The sequence below is a fragment of the Crocuta crocuta genome, unplaced genomic scaffold, assembly GCF_008692635.1.
Source record: "Crocuta crocuta isolate KB4526 unplaced genomic scaffold, BGI_CrCroc_1.0 scaffold162, whole genome shotgun sequence".
In the NCBI taxonomy this organism is placed as follows: domain Eukaryota; kingdom Metazoa; phylum Chordata; class Mammalia; order Carnivora; family Hyaenidae; genus Crocuta; species Crocuta crocuta.
In genome coordinates this window covers 1372119-1397582 of record NW_027529433.1, presented here as the reverse complement: position 1 = coordinate 1397582, position 25464 = coordinate 1372119, and the positions used below count along the sequence as shown (strand labels likewise).

The following is a 25464-nucleotide window of genomic DNA, read 5'->3' as shown; positions in this document are numbered from 1 at the left end:
TAACTAACTGTGCCTTCAGACCCTCTCCTTTGCTCTTAGACGTACTTTGGAAGAAATATTTGGTAACACAGATATTGAAGATTTTATCTTATCTGGAGACTCCTAGAAACGTACAGAAGGTTCTGTCCCTGGCTTTGTGACAAGAAGAAAGAATGTTTCATTTCCTTTAACATCCCTACAGTGGCACTGAGGGCCGCTGGTGCTTTCCACACAAACATTCGTCTTTGTAGAATAGGTTGCATATGCCAATAATTTTTTTGGCACAATAGCATGTATTTGTCTATGCAGTTTTTCCACTAATATTTATTGAGTGTCTACTAGGTGAAAGGCACTGTTATGGATGCTGAGATTAAAATAGTAATCAGAATACTTCCTCTGCCTTCAAGGAATTACAATATAGTAACAGAAGGCTTCTGTCAATTACCTATGCAAAATGGTGTAGAATGAAGCAGTGGGCTTAAGCCTGGGGTGCTGTGGGGACACAGAGGGAGAGCACTTGATGCAGACTTGGTAAAAGAAAGCTGAGATCCATGGTTCGTGAGTTTGAGCCTCGCACCAGGAGCTGCCCTGGAGTCTACTTGGGATTCTCTCCCTCTTCTTTCTCTGCCCCTTCCTTGCTCATGTTTTCTCTCTCTCAAAATAAATAAACTTTTTTTCTTCTTTTAAAAAGAAAGAAAGCTGAGATCTGTAGGAGAAAAGGGGACATTAGTAGGTGGAAAAGGATGGGAGGGTTTTCCAGACAGAGAGAATCTCATCTACAAAGGTTTGGAGGTAAGAAAAAGAGTGTTTGGGGAACAGCAAGTAATTTAATGGTAAACTATACATAAATATAAGTAAATACTTAGTTTCCTAATTCCGAGTAGGACTTTTAATCACAAAAATGATAAAAGAAGTAAAAGAAAAATTATATATTAAATTATCTAATATTATATCCCACATCTAACTCATGAATAAAGTTTAAAGATAATGAACAAACTGGAAATTTAAATTATTTTTAGTAATTCAGCATCTATTATGGGAGCAGGTGTTACCTGTGTATATACCTGTGTATATACCACTATATTATTAACATTTGAACCATTGCATGACTCACAGTGAATGAAAAGGATCAGTGTCCTCAAAAGGTATAAAAGAGCTGAAACATATTAAGAAACCCCCTGTAAAACCTCACTAGACAAACAGTCAAGAAAACATAAATAGACATTTCAAGTTGGGAGTCATCCTTGCTCTTTCCTTGTCCTTATACAGCATATTGAATCCTTTAGCAAATCTTGTTGGCTCTCTATTCAAAGTGAATCCCAAACATGACCATTCTCCCCCATCACACCACTGTCACCTAAGACAGGCCACCATCATAACTGAGCTACTTCACCACGTCCTAGCTTGTCTTCTGCCTCTCCTTCTCCTTCTCCTTCTAGAAGCAATAACCAGACTGATATTTTAAACTGTAGATCAGAAGATGTCACTTCTTTGTCCAAAATCCCCCAATGTCTCCCCATCACGCTCAGAATAAAAGTCCAGATCTTTTCAATGCTTTACAAGGCCCTACGTGATCTTACCTTTTGGTTACCTTTCCAGCCTTACTTCTGCCAACATTCCCCTTCATTTCACCTGGCCACATTGGTCTTCATGCTGTTTCTGGAACACTCCAAGCACTCTCCCTCACTAGAGTCTTAGGGTCTTTGCATTTGTTGTTCCCAAGCCCAAAATACTCACTTCCCAAAGAATTACATGGCTTGCTCTTTACTTGGTGAGATCTCTGCTCAAATGTTACCTTTGCAAAGAAGCCTTCCCTCACCAGCTTACATAAAATAGCATGCCTCCCATCATTCTCTATGTATTAGGAGTTTTGTTTTTTTTTTCTTCTCTTAACCATTTGACCCCTTCTGCTTTACTCTGTATAGAGCATATAAAAAGAGTAAAAGAGGGGCACCTNGCTCAAATGTTACCTTTGCAAAGAAGCCTTCCCTCACCAGCTTACATAAAATAGCATGCCTCCCATCATTCTCTATGTATTAGGAGTTTTGTTTTTTTTTTCTTCTCTTAACCATTTGACCCTTTCTGCTTTACTCTGTATAGAGCGTATAAAAAGAGTAAAAGAGGGGCACCTGGGTGGCTCAGTTGGTTAAACGTCTGACTTCAGCTCAGGTCATGATCTCATGGTTCATGGGTTCGAGCCCCGCGTCGGGCTCTGTGCTGACTGCCAGCTCAGAGCCTGGAGCCTGTTTCAGATTCTGTGTCTCCCTCTCTCTCTGACCCTCCCCTGCTCATGCTGCATCTCTCTCTCACACACACAAATAAAAAACATTTTTAAAAAAAGAGTAAAAGATGTAGACCCAGAAAATTTCTAAATATGTGAGTATGGAATTGGGATCCCTTTTTTTCCCCTCTCCATCCCTAGGCACCAGAGAGAAGCATGTGTAAGCTTCTCTGGAAGGATGCACTTATAATCCTAAGCCTCAAAGAATTACTGTATTTATAGTTCTACTACCAAGTCACAATTAGTTGTGTTTTTTTTTTTAAATAAAAAAACCTTTTCTTTATTGGTGGGAGAGAGTGTCTGCACACATGAGCAGGGGAGAGGGGCAGAAGGAGAGGGAGAGAGAGGGGGAGGGGGGAGAGAGAGAGAGAGAGAGAGAGAGAGAATCTCAAGCAGGCTGCATGCTCAGCATGGAGCCCAATGCAGAACTTGATTCCATGACCCTAGAATCATGACCTGAGCTGAAATCAAGAGTCAGACACTTAACCAACTGAGCCACCCAGGCGCCCCAATCACAATTTCAAAAGTACGGAATTCATAATAAGCCATTAAAGTGAGAGGTAGCAAAAACCACAAACTGTAGTATCAGATGCTTAAATTCATATGTTAAAAAATTTTGGTGCAAAAATATAAAATATTTTGAATATGATTCTATAAATGGAAGAAAATACTGACAGTATAATATAGGAAGAAGAGACTATCAAAAATGATCAAGTAAATGTAATACAGGATCAAATAGAAACTTTAGAAAGGAAAGCACCTAATTAGAAGGCCTAGACTAAAAAGCAGATATAGTTAAAGAAAGCATTAATGTGTTAGAAGACTCTGAAGAAATTATACACATTGTAGCAACAACTAAGAGAAAGATGTTAAGTGTAACAGTTTAAGTGATACTAGAGCGAGAGGAGAAACACATGTCTGATAGGAGCTCCAGAAAGAGGGACTAGAGAGAATGAAGAAGAGTGAATATTCACAACGCTGATGGTGAGAATTTTCCAGGATTAATTCAGAGACTCTGATATTCAGATTCAGGAGGCTTGGTGAATCCAAGCAGGATAAATGAAAAATATTCCACACATGGGCACAGCATAGTAAAACATCAAAGGGAAAGAGAAGATCTTAAAAGAAGTGACAATTAGATTGAGAGTTCACTTCCAAACTAAAAAAAAAAAAAAAAAAAAAAAGAAGCCAAAAGGAAATGTGATGATATATTCAAAGTGTTGAGAGAATACAACTGTAACCTAAAATGTTATACTTACAAACACTTATTTTTTTCAAAAATGAGGACAAGATAAAGTTTTCACAATGTGAAGATCTTACTACCTACAGATCTTCAGTAAGAGGTGTTCTGAAGGACATATTTCAATGATAAAGAAAATGATCCCAGAACGAATATCTGAAGATCTAGGGAAAAATAGTAAGCAAAAAAGAATAGTCAGGTGTGAGTAAATTTCAACAAACACTGAGTTCAAAACATTAATAATATAAAATTTATGAGATTAAAAAGCAGAAGATACAACTGAAATATAGCAGTGGTACAGGAATCAGAAAGGACTGATCAGAGTTAAACATCCCAAGTTACTTGAATTATTTTGGGGAATAGGCAAATAGATTGAATACCTGTATTTTATTAAGTAAAACATTTACTTAAAGATTGTGGGATAACTATTAAAAGTTTAGAAATATAGTATGTACTTTTCAAATTAATAAAAAGAGAAAAAAAAACAATAAGAAAAATATTTGAACCTGTACTCAGTCCAAAGGAAAGCAACAGAGGAGTAAAAATGAAAAAGAAAAGCAACATTAAAAATAGAATAAGTATAAAAGTATAAAATAGAAAAAAGGAAAGTAAATTTTATCAGTAATCAAAAAGCCTGTAAGTGAACTAAACACTCCATTTAGGAGATTATTACAGTGGATTTCTTAAAGAATCTATGTTATTTTTATAAGAAACATATCCAACATCAGGACACAAATTGAAAGGCAAATAATTTTTAAAATGCTTTAGGTAAGTAAAAAGTTGGTGTGGCTATATTTATATCAGATAAAAGTTCTTTTGGGGGCAGAAAGCATAATCAGAGATAAATATGATCACTGTACTAAAGCTTCATTCTCTAGGAAGATATATGCATTCAAATGACATAGCTTCAGGATATAGAAAACAAAAATTGACAGACTACAAACAGAAGTAGACAAGGGGAGATTTGAACTTCCCTTAGAAATTCATAGATAAAGCAGATAAGATCTAGAAACATTCAAGAGTGCATGTTCTTTATGCGTATTTTTTAACACTTTAAATTTTTTAAATGTTTTGTTTATTTCTGAGAGAGAGAGAGAGAGAGAGAGAGCATGAGCAGGGGAGGGTCAGAGAGAGAAGGAGACACAGAATCCGAAACAGGCTCCAGGCTCTGAGCTAGCTGTCAGCACAGAGCCTGGTGCGGAGCTCGAACCCACAAACCGTGAGATCATGACCTGAGCCGAAGTCGGACACTTAACCAATTGAGCCACCCAGGCGCCCCTCTTTATGCGTATTTTTAAGCACCCCATGGAACGTTAAAAAATTAAGAATGACAAAATAAATCCAAACAAAAAATATATAAAGGGAAAAAATAAAAATAAGTATAGAAGTCCGCAATACAGAAGACAAAGAAACTTCAAGAACACCAACAAACACCACATATGGCAGGAGTGGCAGACAGTCGGCACATGATACACGTATATCTGTTCATTGGATAAAAAGCAATAGAAAACTCTAAACGTGTGTGCATGAAAAGGTTTGAAATTCACCAAATAGTGATTAAATCTGAGTTGGTCAGTCTTAGGTTATCCTGCTTTTATTCCTTGTTCTTTTCTGTATTTTCTGAGTTCTCTGTATGCATTGCCCTTTATAATTTTGTAAAAACACATTATTTTGAAATAAAAGTAAGTAGATTTTTAAAGAGATGGACTAGAGAGGATTAAATGTCCTTGATGACACCTCTGGTCGGTGGGGTGGAGAGGTGCAATGTAAGACCACACTTTGGAAATGCTTCGCCCCCCACTACATGGATGACTTTAAGCATAATCCCTTTGAACCCATTCTCCAAGAGGCAACAATCAAGCCTTCCTCAAAGAATTATTCAGATAGGTGACCCTCTGCAAAGCACTTAGTACAGTGTCGTACAGTGTCTTATACTGCAGATGTTCAATAGCCGTTTTCCTTTCCCTGCTTGAGGAAGCAGGCTTAGGGAAATACTCCTCTCCATTTCTAAGGAATGTACCCTGAGTGGAAGGCAAATTCGATCAGTGTGGAATATACAACTGGCTGAAAGCTTTGTATGTGAAATTATATTTCTGCCCTCCTGGGGAGCCAAGAAAATTAAGAAATGAACCAAGAAATTCATATCCTTTATTAGATGTAAGAATGAAGGTGCAGTATTATCATTTCCTTGTGACAGTCATATCTAATAGTTCTGAAACCAATTCACAGTATTCATGTCAGACTTATTTTATGAGACATTTAACCATTGCTAAATTAAATTTCATAGGAGAATGTGCCTATATAACTCCTCTGGAGTTACAGAGATAGAAATCTGACCCATCATTTCTATTTTCACGGAAAACCATTTAGCAGAACTTTGTTCCAGTAGAAGTGTTTATTGAGTTGTAAGCCTAACACAGTTCACTGGCTGCATGTATTTCCACACTGACATTTTTCTCAGTGCAGATTTGCATCAGTTCATTAGTACTGACAGCAGATGGTAGCACTTTCACACAAATTTACCTTCTGAATTGATCTAAGAAATGTCACTAAAAAGATCCTGACAGTTTTGATGTTCTTCCATTTCTGAAAATGGTATGTTAAACAAATAAGGTATAGGGTTTTAGATTTTTTTTGAACTCTAGCACATAATTCCTAAACTAAAAATGAAAGATGGCTTTCATCTCTAATTCTGGCTGTCTGAAGGAGAGAGTAGAAAATGCAGATAATGTTTCCTGATGGCACGGACCTTAAAAAATCTCCAGTGCAGAAAAAATCTCCAGTGCTTTTGGAGAATATTATCCAGATTGACTGTCTACACTGATCAGACGCCTCAAATTATTTGTAAATTCTCTACCTTGACTTTGAATACAAATTGCTTGGCTTGCAGGATTAGCTGACTGAATGTTACTTAAAATATAGTATCAGCTCAGGTCATAAGGCCCACTTTGAATTCTGTCACTTCTGCTGCATTAAGATATCCCTAAGATTAGCCACATTTTAAAACTATAGATCTGCCGTTAGTTAGGGTTAAATCATTATAAAATTGTCAGACAAAGAGGACTTAATATTCGCTAAGTAAACGATGAGGGAAGATAAGAATTCTAACCACGTCAGGGAAACTTTTGATTTTTCTACATTGTATTATTATTATATTCATAATGACACAAGGCATGTATTCAGTAGTCTTATATATTTAGAAACAAGGATTTTTGAGTATTTTATAAATTAATTTTCCATCTGTATCTGAAAAGCAATTAATGGTTTGGTTAGTTTGCCACAGCTAAGAGAAGCTGACACACTTGAGAAAGCATTGGGTGCTGGCCATATACAGTTTAACCACGGAAGTGATTATGGATACTTTTGACACACTGCTAGAAGAGTGGCCATGATTAGCAACATATTTAAGGGATTTATTTAACAACAAAAAGGAGCTTTTCGGTTCCAAATGCTCTCAAAATCAAGGGGCTCTGTTTTATTTTATTCATAACACTTATTATTTTCTGGATTATTTTGTCTCTTTATTTGTTCTGTGAACTTATTGGCCATCTCCGGCACTGGCATGAAAGTTCCCTGGGATCAGGGACTTTGTTTATGTTTGCAATACAGTGATCTCTGTTACTATATTCAGAATGTTCCTGGCAGCCACATATGACATAATCAGTAGATATGTGTTGAATTAATAAATACTAGTTTAAGGCATGTAAGGAATCGAGCTGTACAGGAAGACTTGCTATGGGCATAACACATTTGGGCTCTGACCCTAGGCTCTGCTTAGGGATGGGAAGGAGGGGTAGGGAGAGGGCAGGGGAAAGGGAGCCCAGGCTCTGCTGTAAGAGTCAGGCTACTGGGCAGACTCCAGAGGTGGCACTCGGGAGACATACAGCGACCCACATCCGGTGGATGCCCCAACCCTCAGCACATACATACATCCCCCAATATCCATGTCCAGTATCTCCAATACACAGTGGAATGGTGCCTCCATTTCCTGTGAGCAGGTGTGTGCACATGGACGCCAACACGAGTGTTTTGGGGTTGGAGGGTAGAGTTAGCAGCAGCAACCACACGTAATCCTTTCCATGGATGCTCTGAGTTCAGCTTCTCCTTGGACTGGCTGACAAGAGGAGAAGAAGCCAGGAGAAGAAGCTAGGCCCCTAGTCCAAATCCAGCCAACAGGCTTGTTTTATTTGGCCCACTCTATGTTAAAAAAAAAAAAAAAGGTGCCAAAATTTAAATTTAGGAGGTTTTACATAAAAATCTGGATCCCTAGGTTATTTTGACAAATGGGAAGACCTGGCACACCGAACCTGCATTCCCACATGGCACAATTGGCTGGAGCAGAGTGACAAGCAGAGCCTTGGCTGGGCACACTCTCCACTTCCCCACAGTCCCTGTCACCTGCTTGTGTATTTAACTGACCCCACTCCTTCAGGCCACCTGCGTGATCTTCGTAGGTATCTGTGCCAGTTTTCTTGGCCAGCTGTTAAAAAAATACCACAGATTGGGTAGTTTACGGACAACAGAAATTTATTTCTCACCATTCTGGGGTCTGAGATCAGGATACCAGCCTGTTTTTATGAGGGCCTTCCTTCTGGTCACACACTTCTTGTGTCCTCACATGGCAGAAGGGGGTGAGCTAGCATTCGGGGGGCAGCATCTCTTTTATAAGGTCCTAAATCTCATTCCTGACGGCTCTACCCTCCTGACCTAATTATCTCCCAAAGATCCCACCTCCCTATACATCCACCCTGGGCATTAGGAATTCAACATATAAATATGGGGAGATGTGAACATTCAAACCATAGCAGTATTTGCGTTTGCAGTCTTTGGCATAATGGTGAATCCACAATGTAAACAATCAATAAGTTTATTGTTAATAATTGTTTTTGCATTGGTACAATTTATGCATAGATAACTCACTACGTAGAAATCTCCTAGGGCTCCCCATTGTTGGCCAAATGATGTCCACATTCCTACCCTGGCAGCGGCCGGACCTGTATCTTGGATCCAATCATTCTCTTATGAAGACAGTGGCATTCCATCAAATGGGTTTTGATTTACAGAAACAGCCCAATAAGCTTGGGAGAGACAGAAGGATAGAAACAGATAAACAGAGGAACTCAGAAAGAGAGACAGACAGACAGAAGTACAACAATTTAAATAATGCAGGCCAGTCTCCTGCTTCCTCCCCTCCCCCCTTCCATTCTACCCACTGAACACGTGCCTGTTGGCACCGGAGAAACAACATGTTGGAAAGTTTATTAAAAAAAAAAAAAAAGTGCTAAAGATTATGGTTCCCTTACAAAGAAGCAAATGAAATACATTGTTCACATGATCAGGCTACCAGTCTTCACAGACAGCCTTGAGGAAAAACTGAAGAATAATTATAGGCCAAAGAGTAACATTAGTTGACAAAGAGAGGAAACTGATGAAACTTGTCTACAGTTTGTATTGTGTAAACAAAACCGTGTACCCTCCTATACTTATCAATTTGTAACTCCTCATGTGTGGATTATGAATTATATTTCAAAACTGAAATTGATCTGTATCTTAATTTAGAAACTTGGAATTTAAAACAAACTTTTATTTGAACAAACAAGATTGTATGTTTTAACTTTTTCAAAGTAACTCACACTGGCAATCCTGGGCCGACTCTGATTCTTACAGGAGCATCCAATACTTGGGCAGCCTTTTTTTGTACTCCATCCCTGCAAGACGAATGAATTCATGACTCCTGTGTTAAAGAACTCTCGAAAAATCAATAGGTAAGAAACACCATCAAAATACATTGGCTTTTACTCTTATTTTAAAAGTGTAAATCTTTTTATGTGACTCTAAAAGCTAAACTAAAAAAGAAATATTTTTTGTAATAATAATAATGGCTAACGTTTATTGATTTTTACTGTGTGCTAGGCACTGTTCTAAGTATTTTAGATATATTAAGACATTGGAGTTTTATAACACCCTCTGAACTAATTTCCATTATTTTACTCAGTTTACAGAAGAGAAAGCTAAAGCACAGAGGAGTTAAATGACTTGGTCAAGTTCACAGCTAGTTATGTGGTAGAACTGGGATTTGAACCCAGCCATTTGTGCCTCAGAGCCATACTCTTAACCATTGCACTCTACTACCTTAGCAAATGCTGTACATTTTAAGTGTAAAATTGGAATCATCAAGGGGAATCAGGAGTCCCAATGCCTTGACTCCCCCTTTAACTATCTTATTGGGGGATCCTCAGCCCCTTTGGACCTCAAGTTCCTGTCAAGTAATGGAGCTGATATCTGGAAATGTGGAATTCCACATGGTGGGCACGTATCTTTGAAGGCAGCTCATCTCTTCTGTTGGTAACTGATTTTCTACCACACACCCAACTACAATGGAAACATTAGAGTTGCCTGTATTTTCATTTGTTTCCTAGGAGTGTCAACTACGTCACATCATGGCTGAGCATTGTAGGGCCAGTTGTTGGGTTAAATCTACCTCTGAGTTATGCCAGAGCAGCCTCTCCGGATGAATGAACATCCACAAGGTAAAAAGGAAAGCCTGCCCTGAATGTTTTTTTATGACAAAGATCCTATTGTCTCTGTTACACTAAGGGTCCTTACTGACCCCATCAAATGTTAAGTCTTCTTTCATCTGTAATAGGATGAACACAGACTGTTTAGGTTTTCAACCAGCCAGTGCCCCGTCATTTAGGAAGCATTGGAGTTTGCTACCATAACACTCACAAACACAGGAGTGGATGGGTTTATTTCAGAATTGTAATAATTCTTTATTGCTCAGTTAACTTTCTTTTATTCTCTTGGCTTTGGTTTTGTTCCTGTTCTTCACTTTCTTCTACTGAGCCAAAGAACTTAGAAAATTGTGGCATGAAGGACACCAAAAGTGTATTTGGCCAACCCCGGTTTTAATAGGACAAATACCAGGCAGTATTTCGACTCACCAAGATTTTGACGTGGATTATTTTTTCCATTGAAAGCAAATGTCTGTAGTAACTGATATACTATATACCTAATGAGGAATAAGTTTTAGTTTCGAATTGATTGTTTTTCATTTTAACTTGTCAGGGCCTAAAACTAAGACAAAGTGTAAGTGTCTCTTTAGAGAATCTAGATTAGTGTCTATCAGTGAGGGATGTCCTTTAGAATCACCTGAGGATCTTTTATGACTCCAAATGCTCGGGGCCACTTTCTGAAACAGCCTCTCTGGGATGGTTCTGACCTGCCTGCTTCTGGAGAACCTCTGATCTGGATGTACCTTCAGTGTGGCATTTAGTTGTATTGTTTTGGTCTCCCAACAGGCCTTTTCCAGTTCTGTGGGAGCTCTACCAAGTCTGACTTACTTCCTACCATTTGTCTGGGCTTTGCCCCAGGCCTCCTGCTTGTTAAGAACGTCTAGGAGACATTTGCTCATGAGGCAGCCCACTTGGAGGAAGCCATCAGGGTGAGAGGGTTATCTACTGGCCAATTGCAGAAGACTGTGCCTGCACTTTTAGTCTGTAGGTTCGAGGCTGAGCTCTCACACCGGGAGTGGAAGTAGAGAATGGGTTAACTCAAACTGCTAGAAAAGCTAAAAGTAAATTTTAAAATGCTGAGCTGCACATATTCATGCTGGGATGAGAGCCTGCTTACATGCTTGCTGGGCATTTTGGTATTTACCACTTAACATCTTTTCAAGTTCTGCAGGGATTTTCATCACCCCCTCCCCCACCCCTGACTTACCCTAATGTAAACATAGATTTCTCAGCAAGTCATTTCTCAGACCATGTCATTTCTGGAGTAAAAAAAAACCTAAATAAATCATAATAATGTGTCATCTAGATGATGTACTCGTCTGGAAATATTAGTTACCCTTTGCTAGCATATTCTGAGGTGATAGCATCAATCACATAGGGACAATGTGAAGGTTTTTTGTTGGTGTTAGTGTTGTTCTTAAGTTATTATTTTTTTTTTTCTCTGCTTGGTGAAGACCTTAAAATTCATCAGTGGCAGAAAAAAATTCTGAAAAGCTCTTATTGGTTGTGGAGACCACTCTCCCCAGATAGATATCTCTCCTCTGGCAGCTCTCTCTCTATTTCTTTTCAGAATAGTTTTTGGTTAAAAAAAACTTTTAATTTTTTGATTGATAAAAATTTCCATTTTTAAGACTGCAGCTACATAACAGACTATTATCCCAACAGTTATAAAACATTAGAAAATATTTTGTTTTCTCAAAATAATAGCTCTTTCTCTGCAATATGAGGATTTTTCCTTCGGGTTTCTTCTCCAGTTAATATAATGCAAAACCCCATCAATCAGAAATCATGCTGGCTAAAGTTACCAACAGCATCCTAAACTGCTTGTGTGTAGCCTTGGAAAACTTACTTCACCTCTTTGGTCCTCAGCTATGTGATTTGTGAGACCAACTGTAATTCTTGGTCTGTGAAATAGGAGAAGTGTTGAATCTCGAGTGGGAGTTTGGGTAGCTGCCAGCTGTGTGATTTGGGCTAAATTTCCTAATCTCCTTTAGTCTTTTACCATCTCTACTTTTAAAAAGTCCATTAGCATTCGTCCTACTCACCTAAGAGCAGGAAGGAGATCAAAATGCTAAGTCAGCCTGACTATGCTTCATAACCAACACAATGCCACAGGAGAAAGGGTGATAAAGAATAATTAGCCCCTGCTCCTATCCAATGTCAGCATACATTCTCCCTCCCTCCCACCTTGTTTCAGGCCTGACTCTTCCGAACACAAATGGACCCCTCATCAGGCAAGTCTTCTCCACCCACATCCTTATCTGACTGTTGCTCATGCTGGTTCCCACCTGGAAATGCTTCCTTCTCTACTCGATTCTCAACTTAGTCCATATAATTCTCTCCTACAAAGCCATCTCTCATCACCATAGACCCCACTGGTCAACCTCTCCCTTCATTACTCACTGCACTTAGTCATAGAAGCATTTAATTTTCATTCTGATCCCCTCCTTAATGATGGATAGTAAAATAACTTACTGACCCACATTTTTTAGTATGTTGTAGAGTAGCATGCACATAAGAGTTGTCATCTGCCCTTTTTAAGTGATCCAGGGAAGGCTCTCAGTCCAGGGATTCAAGTGGATGGGCCAGAGGCTGTGATGATCATCAAGTACTACAGCCTACAGACTGGGATTTAAGAAACCAAAACTAACCATCCAGATGTATTTAAATAAAGAGAAAAAAAACCAGAAGTTAAAACTGGGTTTTTGCATCCATTTTTCCTGAGATAGGTATAGATTTTATTCATACTCTCAATATATTAGAAAATGAAGATCTGCATTGTCAGAACCAGCTCTTACATAATTCAAAGAGCTAATATTCCAGTGAGGTTTTTTGTTTTTTTTTTTTTTAAGGATTAAAATGTGAGAATAAGAATATGCAAATATTCACTCCAGCAGATACTTACTGAATTTCTCTTGTGCACTGAGCCCTGGGTTAGCTGCCAGGGATGACAAATGGAAAGACATGACCTTGGCTCATAAGAATGCCACAGTACAGTGAAAAAGACAGACAAGAAGATTCAGGGCCAGTAGGAAGTGTGCTGTGGCCAAAGTGTGGAAAGCCAGGGCGCAGGAAGGTTTGCAGAAGAGGAATGTGAGTGGAGTCATGAAAAATCTAAGATATAGCCAGGTCAAGAATGCAGGAAAGACTGAAAGACTGAAAACGCATGGGGAAGTGGTAAAGAGTGAGGCTGGCTAGCAGGACTGGGGCCAGGTCTGGAGGAGTTTTACTGCCACACTGAGAATCTGTATTTGGCCTAAGAAACAGAACCACTGAGGGAATGCAAGTAGAAGAGTTGAAGTGTACATGTTTGCATTTTAGAAAGATCCTGTATTTTTAAAATGATGATTGTATATAACTAATCACACATCTACTTTGTTGATTTTATTCACAAGCAGATTCTGGCCCACAGGCTTTAGAAGGTAAGAGTGCAGAAAGGGCTGGGAGTATGCCAAGGATATTTTTCAATTTTTGCCCAGGACCTTCTAAATGTGTCCTGGAATGCCTGAGTCCTTGCTGTGTTACCCGGGGCAAGTCACTGCACCTCTCTGAGCCTCTCTTTCCTAATGTGTTAAATGGAAGGAAGTGTATTAGATCAATTAAAATCCAGTTATTAGTTTATGACCAGTATATATGTATACTTTTTTATGAAATAGAATATATCTGGGAAGCATTCCCTGTGTATCTTTACTCTCACACCACTACACTCACTACCCTTCTGACTCTAGATGTGTGGGTTTTTCACACATCAAACAATCTTGAAGTAGCAAGTTGGGTCCTACAATTCAATTCAGTTCTGATACCATTTACCTGGAATTAGTATCAGATTCTATAAGATAAGTCCCACAAGACCTCCCCACTTAGACCCCAGTCCCAAGTCCCAGGTTGTCACCTGTATTTCTGACTGACCGATTATAAACCCAGGTTGCCGTGACCTCCTCCTTGGGTTCAATGATTTGCTAGAATGGTTCATAGCATTTGGGGAAACACTTATGTGTACTGGTTCATTATGTAACAAAGGACATGAGAGAGAATGCAGATGAACATCCGGATGAAGAGCTACATAGGGCAGTGTGCAGAGACTCCCAAGTGCAGGGGCTTCTGTCCCCATGGAGTTGGGGTGCACCACCCTCCCGGCATGGAGATGTGTTCACCAGCCTGGAAGCCCTCTGATAGTGTACTTGGGATTTGATGGAAGTGTTCTCATGGAGGCATGAATGATCATTAACTCTACTTCTAGCCCTTCCCCTCTTCCCAAAGGATGGAGGACAAGACTGAAAGTCCCAAGCTTCTAATCAGAACTTGGTCTTTCTGGTGACCAGCCCTCATCCTGACAAGAGCCCACCAAGAGTCACTTCCTTAGAACAAAAGCCACTCCTATCACCCAGGAAATTCCAAGGCATTTAGGAGCTGTGTCAGGAACCAGAATCTAAGACCAAGTATTAGAAGAAGAGATGCTCCTAATGTTCTCATTCCTTAGGAAATTACAAGGGTTTAGGAGCTCTGTGCCAGTAACTGGGGACAGAGAATTCTATTCTTTTAGAAATACACGGAAAAAAAATAGATTGCACATAGTAAGGATATTGTTTTGTGGAACTTTGGCTTCAGCTATGTATACATATAATCTGTTTATATGGGTGTGTGTGTATTCCGTTGCTTGCATGTAAATATATCTCTAACTCCAGGAAGGAGATTTGAAAACTAATGAACAAATAAGCTCTCTTCCAATTCTAAGACCTTCTGATCTCCCCCTTATACTGCTGACCAGTAAGTTGCTGAGGTTTGTTCCAGAAGGATACAGGCAGTACTTAACTACTCTTGTGCCCATGGAACTAAGCTACTTAAATATGCACATAGATCCTTTTATAGGGCTTGTCTGTAAAAGGCCTTTCACACTTTTATTCTCAAATGCTTTTCTTTCAAGCAGCTGCAATGTATAAAGCCCTTGCTTTTTAACTTTTGTATTGTCAATAGCAACACCTAGTGGCAAAAGACCACTATTGCAAGTGTCCTGTATTCTAGACTATTAAAAGTGAAAATGATTTTAACAGATCAAGTCCCATTTTATAAATTATAAAAAAAAAACAAAACTGCAAACTCACATTTTTTTCCTACACTGAAATATACTTTACATGATAACAAATAAATCCTATGGCTGCCTTATGATTTCTTGGATTACTTTGAAGCTTTTTTATTTTCAAGTTATTTTGAGAGAGACAGAAACAGCACAAGTTGGGGGAGAGGCAGAGAGAGAGAATCCTCAGCAGGCTCCACACTGCCAGCACAGAGCCTGATGCAGGGCTCAAACTCACGAAATCACGAGATCATGACCTGAGCTGAAACCAAGAGTTGGACATTTAACCAACTGAGCCACCGAGGTGCACCTGAAGCTTTTCAAATACCCAGAAACTACTATTATAACTGAGGCAGAAATCTAAGCATACCCTGACAAGTTCATGGGAAATCATAGTTTAGTATATCCATAGCCTTTGGTGCATTATTATTTACACATGCATGCAGGATCAGGGTTTAGCATGGTGCTTGGCACATGGTAATAATAAATCTTTGTGGAATATTTTGTAAATGTGGCTGATACTGAGGGGGGAAGGCTCCCATGGTCTTTCTGCAGGCACCAGGAACTGGGCCTGCTTTCCTCTTTTGGGGACTGTGTCCCACTCTTTCCCTTGAGAAGGCTTCTTTCCCCTGACACCAACAGCAGAATGGGATATGGTCTCCTCCACTCCTTTCTTCAGTAGTTTCAGAGAGAGAGAATACCCAGGCCCTTACCTAGTTATTAATAGGGAAATGGCTAAATCGAATGTGATGCTGTATAGCAGCTAAGGGGAGTGAATTCAATCTCCATTCAATCTCAAAATAGGCAGTTCTCATAAATAGATTGTTTTATACTTTATACATTACTTATACATATACTTTATATATTCTGAGTTAAAAACAGAAAACAAAAACTAGATGATAAATATGCAAGCAACTTAACACAACTTACATAAAAATACACCAATACAACATATCCTCTATAGTATATATACAATATATGTATGTAAAACCATTAAAAATTATCTAGAAGAACACACACCAAACTTGTAAGAGAGGTTACCTCAGAGTGGAGAGTGGGAACTTGGATTGGAAGAAATCAAAGACTAACTCTTTTTGTAATGCTACACTTACCCAGCCATAGACTATAAAACTAAAATTCATTTTTATTTATTTTTATTTTTTGAATGTTTGTTCATTTTTGAGAGAGACAGACAGAATGCAAGCAGGGGAGGGGCAGAGAGAGAGGGAGACACAGAATCAGAAGCAGGCTCCAGGCTCTGAACTGTCAGCATAGAGCACAACATGGGACTTGAACCCACAGACCACAGGATCATGACCTGAGCCAAAGTCAGATGCTTAACCGAATGAGCCACCCAAGCACCCCTAAAATTCATTTTTAGAAAAGATTTTAGTCCTCCTAGATGACTTGGAAGCCACAGAAACATTTGAAGAACATTTCAAATGTGCTTAAGTGGAAATCATCCATGGATAACTGCATTTAAAATTTTGCTGTATTTCCTCATACTAGTTTAGACATATTTAATTAGGATCATTCCATATATAATTTTACATTCTGATTTTTCCCACTTAACATTATACTGACAGCATTTTCCTACGTTATTTGATATTCTTTGAAAAACCAACTTAAGGGGCACCTGGGTGGCTCAGTTGGTTAAGCATCCGACTTCGGCTCAGGTCATGATCTCATGGTCGTGGGTTCAAGCCCCACGTCAGGCTCTGCGCTGACAACTAGCTCAGAACCTGGAGCCTATTTCAGATTCTGTGTCTCCCTCTCTCTCTGCCCCTCCCCAGCTTATGTTCTGTCTCTGTCTCAAAAATAAATAAACGTTTAAAAAAAAACAACTTAAAATAACTAATATATATTCTGTATCAAAATATACCAAATAATTTTATCAGACTTCTAGGTTGCTTCTAATTCTTCTCTGTTTATTTAACATACATTCATTGAGCGCGTGCTTCCTGCATGGTCAGGACCTGTGCTAGGGATATAGTGGTCAGTAAGGTAGACAAAGCCCCTCCCTGGGAGATCTGTCAGAATGCAATGCAGTGAGAAATGTGTGCAGAAGCAGTTGCTTTAGGTTATACTAAGGGAATGAATAGATCAAAGGATATGGAATGTCTTAAGACTTTTGATTTATGTTCCTAAATTGTTCACTGGTAAGGCTATATGATACACATTCCCAGAAGTAGTCTGTATTTTACTGTTTCCTAAAATCTTTGAAAATAATTTTTACTTTCCTTTTATTATGGAGTTGATCATTTTTTATGTCTTGCTAAATTTTGCATAGATTCTCAGTTTATTTCTTCCTAGTAGGCTATGTATTTCTCAGTGCTGCTAGAGTTAGTTTTCCATCTTCTTTGTTGTCCATTTAATTGCCCCAAATATGTGTTTTGCTTCTGTCAGAGCTGACTGTCCAGATACTGGTTCTAAGACAACCAGAAAGCTGGAGTTAAGCAATGAAGATATGTATATAATTTAAAACATACATTATGGAGAATTTCATACATACTCAAAAGCAAAAAAAAAAGTATATTATACACATGTGTTATATGTATATAATAAACCCTCACATACTTACATAGCAGAAACAGTAATTACCAGTATTTTTGCCTTATTTCCTTCATTTAACCTTTTTTTAACTTTATATTTGCTCAAATAGTTTAAAGAAAATTGCAGACATTATGTCATTTGTTTTTACAGGTGCGTACTGAACATTTTTATTTATGTATTCTATCAAGTTTTACTGCAGTCTTACATGTTAAAACATCTTTGGGTTCTTGTCCTCTGCTTCTACTCCTGAGGTGGAGCTTTGCACCCTCTTTCTGATTATGCCTTTGTGATACTGGGGAACTTTTCTCTAAAATGTCCTCCTGTTCCATGAGGTCAGCTGGTACCATCAAGGCAGAATGTGAAAGGTACAGTTTCTGCATACCGGACGATCCATCCACACATCCTCACCACGTTGGAGATATTTCATCAATGATAGTAAACCAGAGACAACTTCTTGTGACCGTTCTCAACTGTGATTAAAATGGACAGTTATGGGGGGCGCCTGGGTGGCTTAGTCGGTTAAGCGTCCGACTTTCGCTTAGGTCATGATCTCGCGGTTCGTGGGTTCGAGCCCCGCATCGGGCTCTGTGCTGACTGCCAGTTCAGAGCCTGGAGCCTGCTTCTGATTCTGTGTCTCCCTCTCTCTCTCGACTAGAAATAAATAAAACATTAAAAAAAAAAGTTTAAAAAAAAAAAATGGACAGTTATGGAATACGTGACTAAATCTGCTCATTATTATACAGATTTAATAGCTGATTTCTTGTGAAAGAACCCCTTTAAAAGTCTGAAGAATGTGCAGAACCTCTTTTCAGGAAAATGTGTGCATGTGTGTATGCATATGCACACCCACGTAAATCACACCCACCCCTAATATATATCAGGAAATTCTGCATACAGTTGCAGGAGATTCTTAGACTCTCTAAAATCTATGAGACAAGTCCTATATCAAGAATCTTGGTCAACACATTGCATTCACAATGGCTTCTGTATTATATCATGGTCAAGAAAAATAGGAGTATAGTGACAGAAAAAAACTACTTAATTATAAATAAGAAAATGTATAAAATACAGAAGGAACAAGATCAACTACTGCATATGGAATTAAAAGTTTTCGAAAAAAAATGGAACCTATTGGGAACCTAAATAAGGAGATGTGGTCCTACTACCTGCAAATACACACGAAACAGAGCACCTGAAGCTGGTGAACAATATAGAAAAAATATAAAGACATAATTAAGACGATAAATTCACAAAGCTGATGGGAGAAAAATGATATGACAAAACAACCTATTTCCTATCACTGTTTCCAAAGCAAATGTTAATGGATAAAGCATGTTGCAGCAAATAATGTTTCTCTCAATTGTTCTCAGCTGTGATTGAAATGCAGTATTACTTAAAATGTGGCTTACTTTGCCCACTGTTGTACAGATTTAAACATTAGCTGATTGATTAAAAGTGGTAAGGAAGCATAATAATATATTCATAGCATCTAAACTTAGTTTGAAAATTTGGGTGTGCTCAATATGTCCTACACTTTTAATCCACACAAGTAACTTGACCCCTTGCTCTGTTTCTAATTAACCACAGCAAAAAAGAGATTTTAGAAAGCTCTTTCAACAAGAACAACAACACCCTCCTCACCGCAAGTAGAGAACAGAATTCATGTCAATAACTTCTTACCACAAAGAATCAAGCAGATCCTTGTAAAGACACGTGGAAAGTACTTCTCTGACTGGAAAATCTGAAGGGGTGATCCGGGGCCATGATTTCCCCCTCTCCTTGGCACTAGGATTGCTCTTCAAAAGCTTCTGGTTGTCTGGGAAGCTGAATATGTCAAAGAAAGGGATTTTGATGGTGCTCATCACGTGTGGCTAAAGTTCCAAGGTTCTGTGTGCGAGGGGCCCCCTCATTTTTGAAGATACACACCGCACACTAAAAGCTTGAATGACAACCTGAATGAGGTGGCAACTGTGCATATTTGGAAATGTTGCTTTTCTGTGGTCATGAGTCCTTTCAAATGTGTAACTCTAAAAATAACTTACTCCTATGCGACAATTTATGCATAAAAAATGCAATTTTAATGTTTTAATGCTTTGGTCTAGATCTCCTATGGTCATATTATCATGACAATAAGCTTTAGAAATCCACTTATCTTCCTTACATACTAACAAACATAACATCACTTTACCAAATAAAATGGACAAGTGCTAGAAAGAATGCTCAGTACAACCTGCTAAGACAGTCCCTCAACTGTAATGTCATAAGAAATGTGAGCTAATACTTGAATGATCCATTTAAAAGGATTTTATCAGTTAAAATAAAGATTATACAAGCTTCAGTCAGTGAAAATTTTATCCCAATATGGTAATTTATTATCTCAATCTCTTTTCTTGACTGCGCAAAGCTAATAAAGAAACACGTTAGCTACAGGGACGACCTTGAAACAGGCTCCAGGAATGTTACCCACAGATCCACAGCATGACTGTTATGTCCAGATCCTGCCACCAGACATTTTCCTGGAATGAAACAAAGGAAATTCATATATTTTGTAATAGGACCACTTGTTTCCTTACTTTTGAGATTAGAAAGTTCTTTATATACTTTAGTATATAAAGAGTCTTTTGTTAGGTATATGATTTGCAAATATTTTTGGCCCATCTCTGGCATGTGTTTTCATCCTTTTTTTCTTTTTAAGAGAAAGATGGAGAGAGAGAGGGAGAGGGAGAGTGGGGAGGGACAATGAAGGAGAATATCTTAAGTAGGCTCCATGCCCAACATGGAGTCCAACACAGGATTCAATCTCATGACCATGAGATCATGACCTAAGCCAAAATCAAGAGTCAGACACTTCTGATTAAGCCACCCATGTACCACTATATTTCCATACTTCCCTCTTAAACAAGATCTTTGACAGAATAAAATTTTTAATTTTGAAAAAGTCCAGTCTTTTTTTTACTTTTGGTGTATTGTCTAAGAGCTCTTGACCTAACTGTAAGTCATGAAGGTGTTTTTCTTCTACAAGTTTTATTGCTTTATATTTTACATTCATATACATGGTCCATTTTTAATTAATTCTGTGTAAGGTGTGAGATTTAAGTCCATTGTTGAAGTTCGTTCTTTTTTCCAAATTAAAGTCTATACTATAAAAACTGTCCTTCATCTACTGAATTGCTTTTGTATCTGTCAAAAATTGGTTGTCACCCATGTCTTTTAATGCATTCTATTTTAGTGACGTGTCTACTCCTTCTGTAATACCACACCCTCTTGATTACTGTAGCTATAAATTCAGTCTTAAAACTAAGTTTTATGATTCCTCCACCCTTTATTCTTTATTTTCAGTATTGTTTTAGCTATTCTAGTTCCTTTGCCTTTTCATATAAATTTTAGAATTAGCTTCTTTTTCTACAGGGAAAAAAAAATCTGCTGGGATTTTGCTTAAAATTTGCACCCAAAGTGAGTGCCTCATTTCTCTCACCTTACAGCCTTTGCGTACAGCACAGGCCAGGTACACACTTCATGCTGGATTCAAGCAGGGAGAGTACAGGTCACAAGGTGGTGAGGGATGGGTAAGGAAAATATACAGGAGACAGAAGGAGCCATAAGGAGAAGGAAGATCAGTTTCAAACACTTGGTGTTTGAGGTGCCTGAGGTAGACTTATGTGTCAGCCACTTAGCTATAGGATGAGCGTCCCAGGTACACCCAGCAGACAGGTATGAGCCACTGTCGCAGAATGTCTTACCTCCCAGGCGTGTTCTTCCCTACAGCCTTGGCCGANGGGTGTCTCTGCCACCCCGCCCTCTCACCTTCCCCAAGCCTCCTTCTTCCTGTACCACCAGGCAGCACCTCCCTGCTCCCCACACTGCACCTGATCACAGGGATGAAATCCCGTGGCCCTTGGTGGCCTCTTGTGGTTCAGGCTGGGTGGACAAGACCCAGAGATCTCCCTGCTTGGGTCAGTATGTTGATTCGAAAGCATCTGGTCAGCCTCCAAGAAATAACTTAACTGATACCTATGCAACTACACACATTAAGCCCTGGAATGGAAACCAAAAACAACCCATCTCTATTATTACATATAAATGTATCAAATTAACACTTGTACTTCTTAAATTCACACAATGCTAAATGTCAAACTTTGTATTTCAAGTAGAAAAAAGCCACTCCTCATCCTTATGGAGACAAATCACACAATCGTTTGTGACAAGCATAAACCTAAGTATGACCTATTTGGGGATCAATGAGGTCTGAGATGGGAGAAGCAGCAGGTGGCATGTGAGGGGTCTTCTGAAACTGTCTAGGAAATACAAGTTTGAACAAGGGAGAGTTCATTGTTCCTGTTGGAGCAGGAAAGGATCAGACAAAACACTGATCTGTACTGTGGAAAGGATCATGGTTTGGGTCTTATCGCAAATCAAAGCCAAAGAATTTACACTTTCCAAGATCCTAAACATAACCTGATACTAGGCTATGTTCAAAGAGCCAACTAACCCAGATTTACTATTGCTGCCAATAGCAGTTCCTCCAGATTTGAGAAAGCTAATAAGCTTCATTTTAGCCATGAGATTTTAACCATTTTTCTCCTATGGAAATTCTGAAACTGGATTTAAGGATACTACCAAGAGACGGACTCTCGTTTTAATGTTTGAGAAAGTGAGCATGAGCAGAGGAGGGGCAGAGACAGAATCGCAGCAGGCTCCAGGCTCTGAGCCTGACATGAGGCCCCAACCCACTAGGCACGAGATCATGACCGGAGAATAAGCCACCCAGCACCAGGCAAGAAACAAGACTCTTAACTATTAAAAACAAACTAATGGATACCACAGGGAGGTGGGGAGCAGGATGGGTGAAATAAGCAATAGGGATTAAGGAATGCATTTGTGATGAGCACCAGGTAATGTTAGTGTTGAATCACTAGACTGTACACTTGAAACTAATATGACACTGCATGTTAACTATACTGGAATAAAAACTCATAAAGGACTGGACAAAAAAATCTCATGTACCCAACACCCAGCTTCAACAATTATCAAGCTACAACCCTTGTAGACCATTTCTAATTGATCACTTCTACTTTGTGCCATGAAATAAACCTCAAAGTCAAAATATCAGTTACTGACAAAGTCAGGACAAAGAACATTTAGGTTAACCATTCCATAGCTGAACACCCTTTGTTCCTAAGTATTTTTCTTTTGGTTTTTAAAATTATTTTTACAAAGAAAATCTTAAGCAGGCTCCATGCTGTGTGGAGCCCGACATGATGTGGGGCTCCATCCCATGACCCTGAGATCATGACCTAAGCAACAATCCAGTCACTCAACTGCACCATCCAGGTTATGCAAACAAGTATTTCTTCTGTGTCTCAATTTGTCAGGTATACACTTCTACTGTGTATCTACTCAATTGTCTTAGTGCCTTTCTTGTGGTCATAAACACGATTACAACATGGATCACGAACCTTTAGATACTCAAACACCAGAGCAGGGAGCAACTTGGGGGCATCTATCATACTGGGTCCCCAGGGATGCCATCTCAGAATATACACTGCCAGGGTTTCCCCAACATGATTCCCGCTCTAAGCGCAGTGAGTTTTTAAACCCTTCTCTCTATCCAGGGATACTGGACGTTTATTCCAGAAAGGAGACAAACTATGAATCCCATTTACTGTAGAGAATCCTGAATTACTGGTATTCCCATTCTCCTTAAATGGAAAGGTATATGCTGCATCTCTGTACTAAGGAAAATAAGACACAAAACATATTTTTGGTATATATGAAAAATTTATTGTCGTGTTTTCATCATCCAAACTTAAGACCTTGGTCTTTCCTTCTTGCCTTTGTATAAGGCCAAAAGAGAGACATTGGCTACTCTGACGACCTTAAAGCAAACTCCAGGAATGTCACCAACAGCATGACCTTTGCGACCAAATCCAGCAACCAGAACCTCATCGTTTTCCTGAAATAAAATCAACAGTTTACTTCTGGTGTGAGTGGCAAGCACCGAAAATACCTGTTCTTCATATAAAAAAAGATGGGCAAAGCCATCTTAGGAATGAGAAGCTACAACTGACTAAAACACTTACCTCAATAAAATTCAAACAACCATCATTGGGTACAAAGGCGGTGATTTTCTTGCCATTCTTGATCAGCTGGACCCTGACACACTTCCTGATGGCAGAATTTGGCTGTTTGGCTTCAACCCCTCTAAAACATAAAGAGCACAACAGTGAGCTGCCTTTCTGAGAAGGGACAGGTTTTAGTTTGTTTGGCACAGAATTTACTAGGCATTACACTCTTCCCATCTACTCAGTCTAATCCTAAACTGGTTAACTCCTGTGATTTCAACCAAGCTTTTCCTCAGGGAGAATCTCTGGCCCCTTACTTACCAGCTATAAAAAATATGAATCAAGAAATAGAGCTACAAAGTCTTTTCTAACAGTGCATTCATTAGCACCTTATAAATTACCATTTTGTAAAATCAACATTCATGCCACTCAATCTCAGATTTGTAACGTAAAGCAAGAAACTGCTCTTTACCTTAGTTTTCCCAAGTAGAAAGATCTGATTGCTGAGATTAAAAAGGTTGATGGGTACCAATTACTTAAGGGAGTTCCCACTCGTTGTAAGCGCTCTTAATGTCCTTTCATTGTTAACTCCACCCCCTCCAATGCCATCCCTAAGAGATTTAAAAACCTGTTACCTAACCCACGAACCCTCATGTTACCAACTTCCAGACGTATACTCCTACCTAAGGATTTAGAATTTACATCACAACTTTAACTGTATGTTTCGAACTACAGTAGTAAAAGAAGCATTGACGGGAAAAAAAAAATGTGGACTTTCACTTACACTTTTTCCAGCACAATTCCTTTTGCATGAGAAGCGCCTCCAAAAGGGTTGGCCTTCAGGGCTGTGCCCAAATGGGCTTTCTTGTACTGTTTATCGTGCCACTTCTGATCTCGTCGGTGGCTACGGAGCTTCCTGGCAGTACGAAGACCACGACACTTGCCTAAAAATCAGAATCCTGTGAGTTGCTCTGCAAGCACTCGAGTCATATTTTACATCTTCTAAGACCCTAGCCTCACCTGGATTACAAGCCGATAGGCTCTTTCGTCACAATTTAGCATATGGTCTAATTCTCAGTTTCCCTTGAACCAACAGAGGTGAACACAAGTACTCCGATGGGTGCGTTTTCCCAAAGGAGTGAGGCCCCTGGTCAATGCCCCAGAGCAGCACCGGCTACCCAACGTCGGTCGGTACGGCGAGCCCCGCGCCGCATGGGCTCCTTCCGCACCGGGCCATGTGCCTGCCGCAGCAGCGCTTCCCTGGCCCTCCCCAGCGGGCCTCCCGGTGGCGTCCTCCTCACCGCTCTGTTCCCATTCGCCCGCCCGTCCCCGAGCCCCCGAGTTCGGCTCGCAGCCCTCTCGGCCCGATCCCAGACAGCTCACCCATCCTGCCAGCACCGCGGGCCCGAGCAAAAGAGGGAAGCGGCGCAGGAAGGAGCCACAAGCCACCGCGAACAAGCTCCGCCCATCCAAGGACCCCAGCAACTGTCTGCGCAGCGCCTTGATCCGAAGCTGGCACCTTGCGTTTGAAAACGACAAGTTTGCACCACTTTCCAGAATCCGAGTTTGATAGTTTGTGGGAAATTCAGAGCCACCTAACGTGCACTGCTGTTTATTTCGTTTTATGTCAAGGCTGGAGATAGAAGTAAAGTGGACTACCAATCCCAGAAGTCTTTGCCTGCGACTCCCTGAAGGCGCAGGCGCTCTTGGCAAACCAAGGAAGGGGCGGGGCTTAGTGGAGCTGAGGCGGACTAAAGGGA

General features: G+C 39.6%; 2 protein-coding genes across 5 annotated transcripts in view; one reads left to right on the top strand and one right to left on the bottom strand.

Moving 5' to 3' along the window:
- ATG10 (autophagy related 10) overlaps window positions 1-20793 on the top strand; it is a 247464-nt gene extending 226671 nt beyond the window's left edge. The window contains exons 6-8 of one of the 4 annotated variants that reach the window (XM_077759859.1): window positions 9168-9265; window positions 9920-10030; window positions 19230-20793. In XM_077759859.1, the coding sequence (XP_077615985.1) occupies window positions 9168-9265; window positions 9920-10019 (198 nt within the window). In that variant the 3' untranslated portion in view covers window positions 10020-10030; window positions 19230-20793. Of the gene's footprint in view, window positions 1-9167; window positions 9266-9919; window positions 10031-10801; window positions 11399-12212; window positions 12786-17979; window positions 18138-19229 lie in introns of those variants that run through there. The other 3 variants (XM_077759861.1, XM_077759860.1, XM_077759858.1) reach the window with 3 other exon arrangements.
- A 2607-nt stretch (window positions 20794-23400) lies between these two features.
- On the bottom strand, window positions 23401-25194 carry RPS23 (ribosomal protein S23). Its single transcript, XM_077759825.1, has 4 exons — window positions 25088-25194; window positions 24489-24648; window positions 23723-23843; window positions 23401-23595 (listed from the first exon to the last, which is right to left on the bottom strand). Exons 1-4 carry the CDS (start codon window positions 25089-25091, stop codon window positions 23449-23451), a joined length of 432 nt encoding a protein of 143 aa, XP_077615951.1. The 5' UTR covers window positions 25092-25194; the 3' UTR covers window positions 23401-23448.
- Between the last annotated feature and the right edge of the window lie 270 nt (window positions 25195-25464).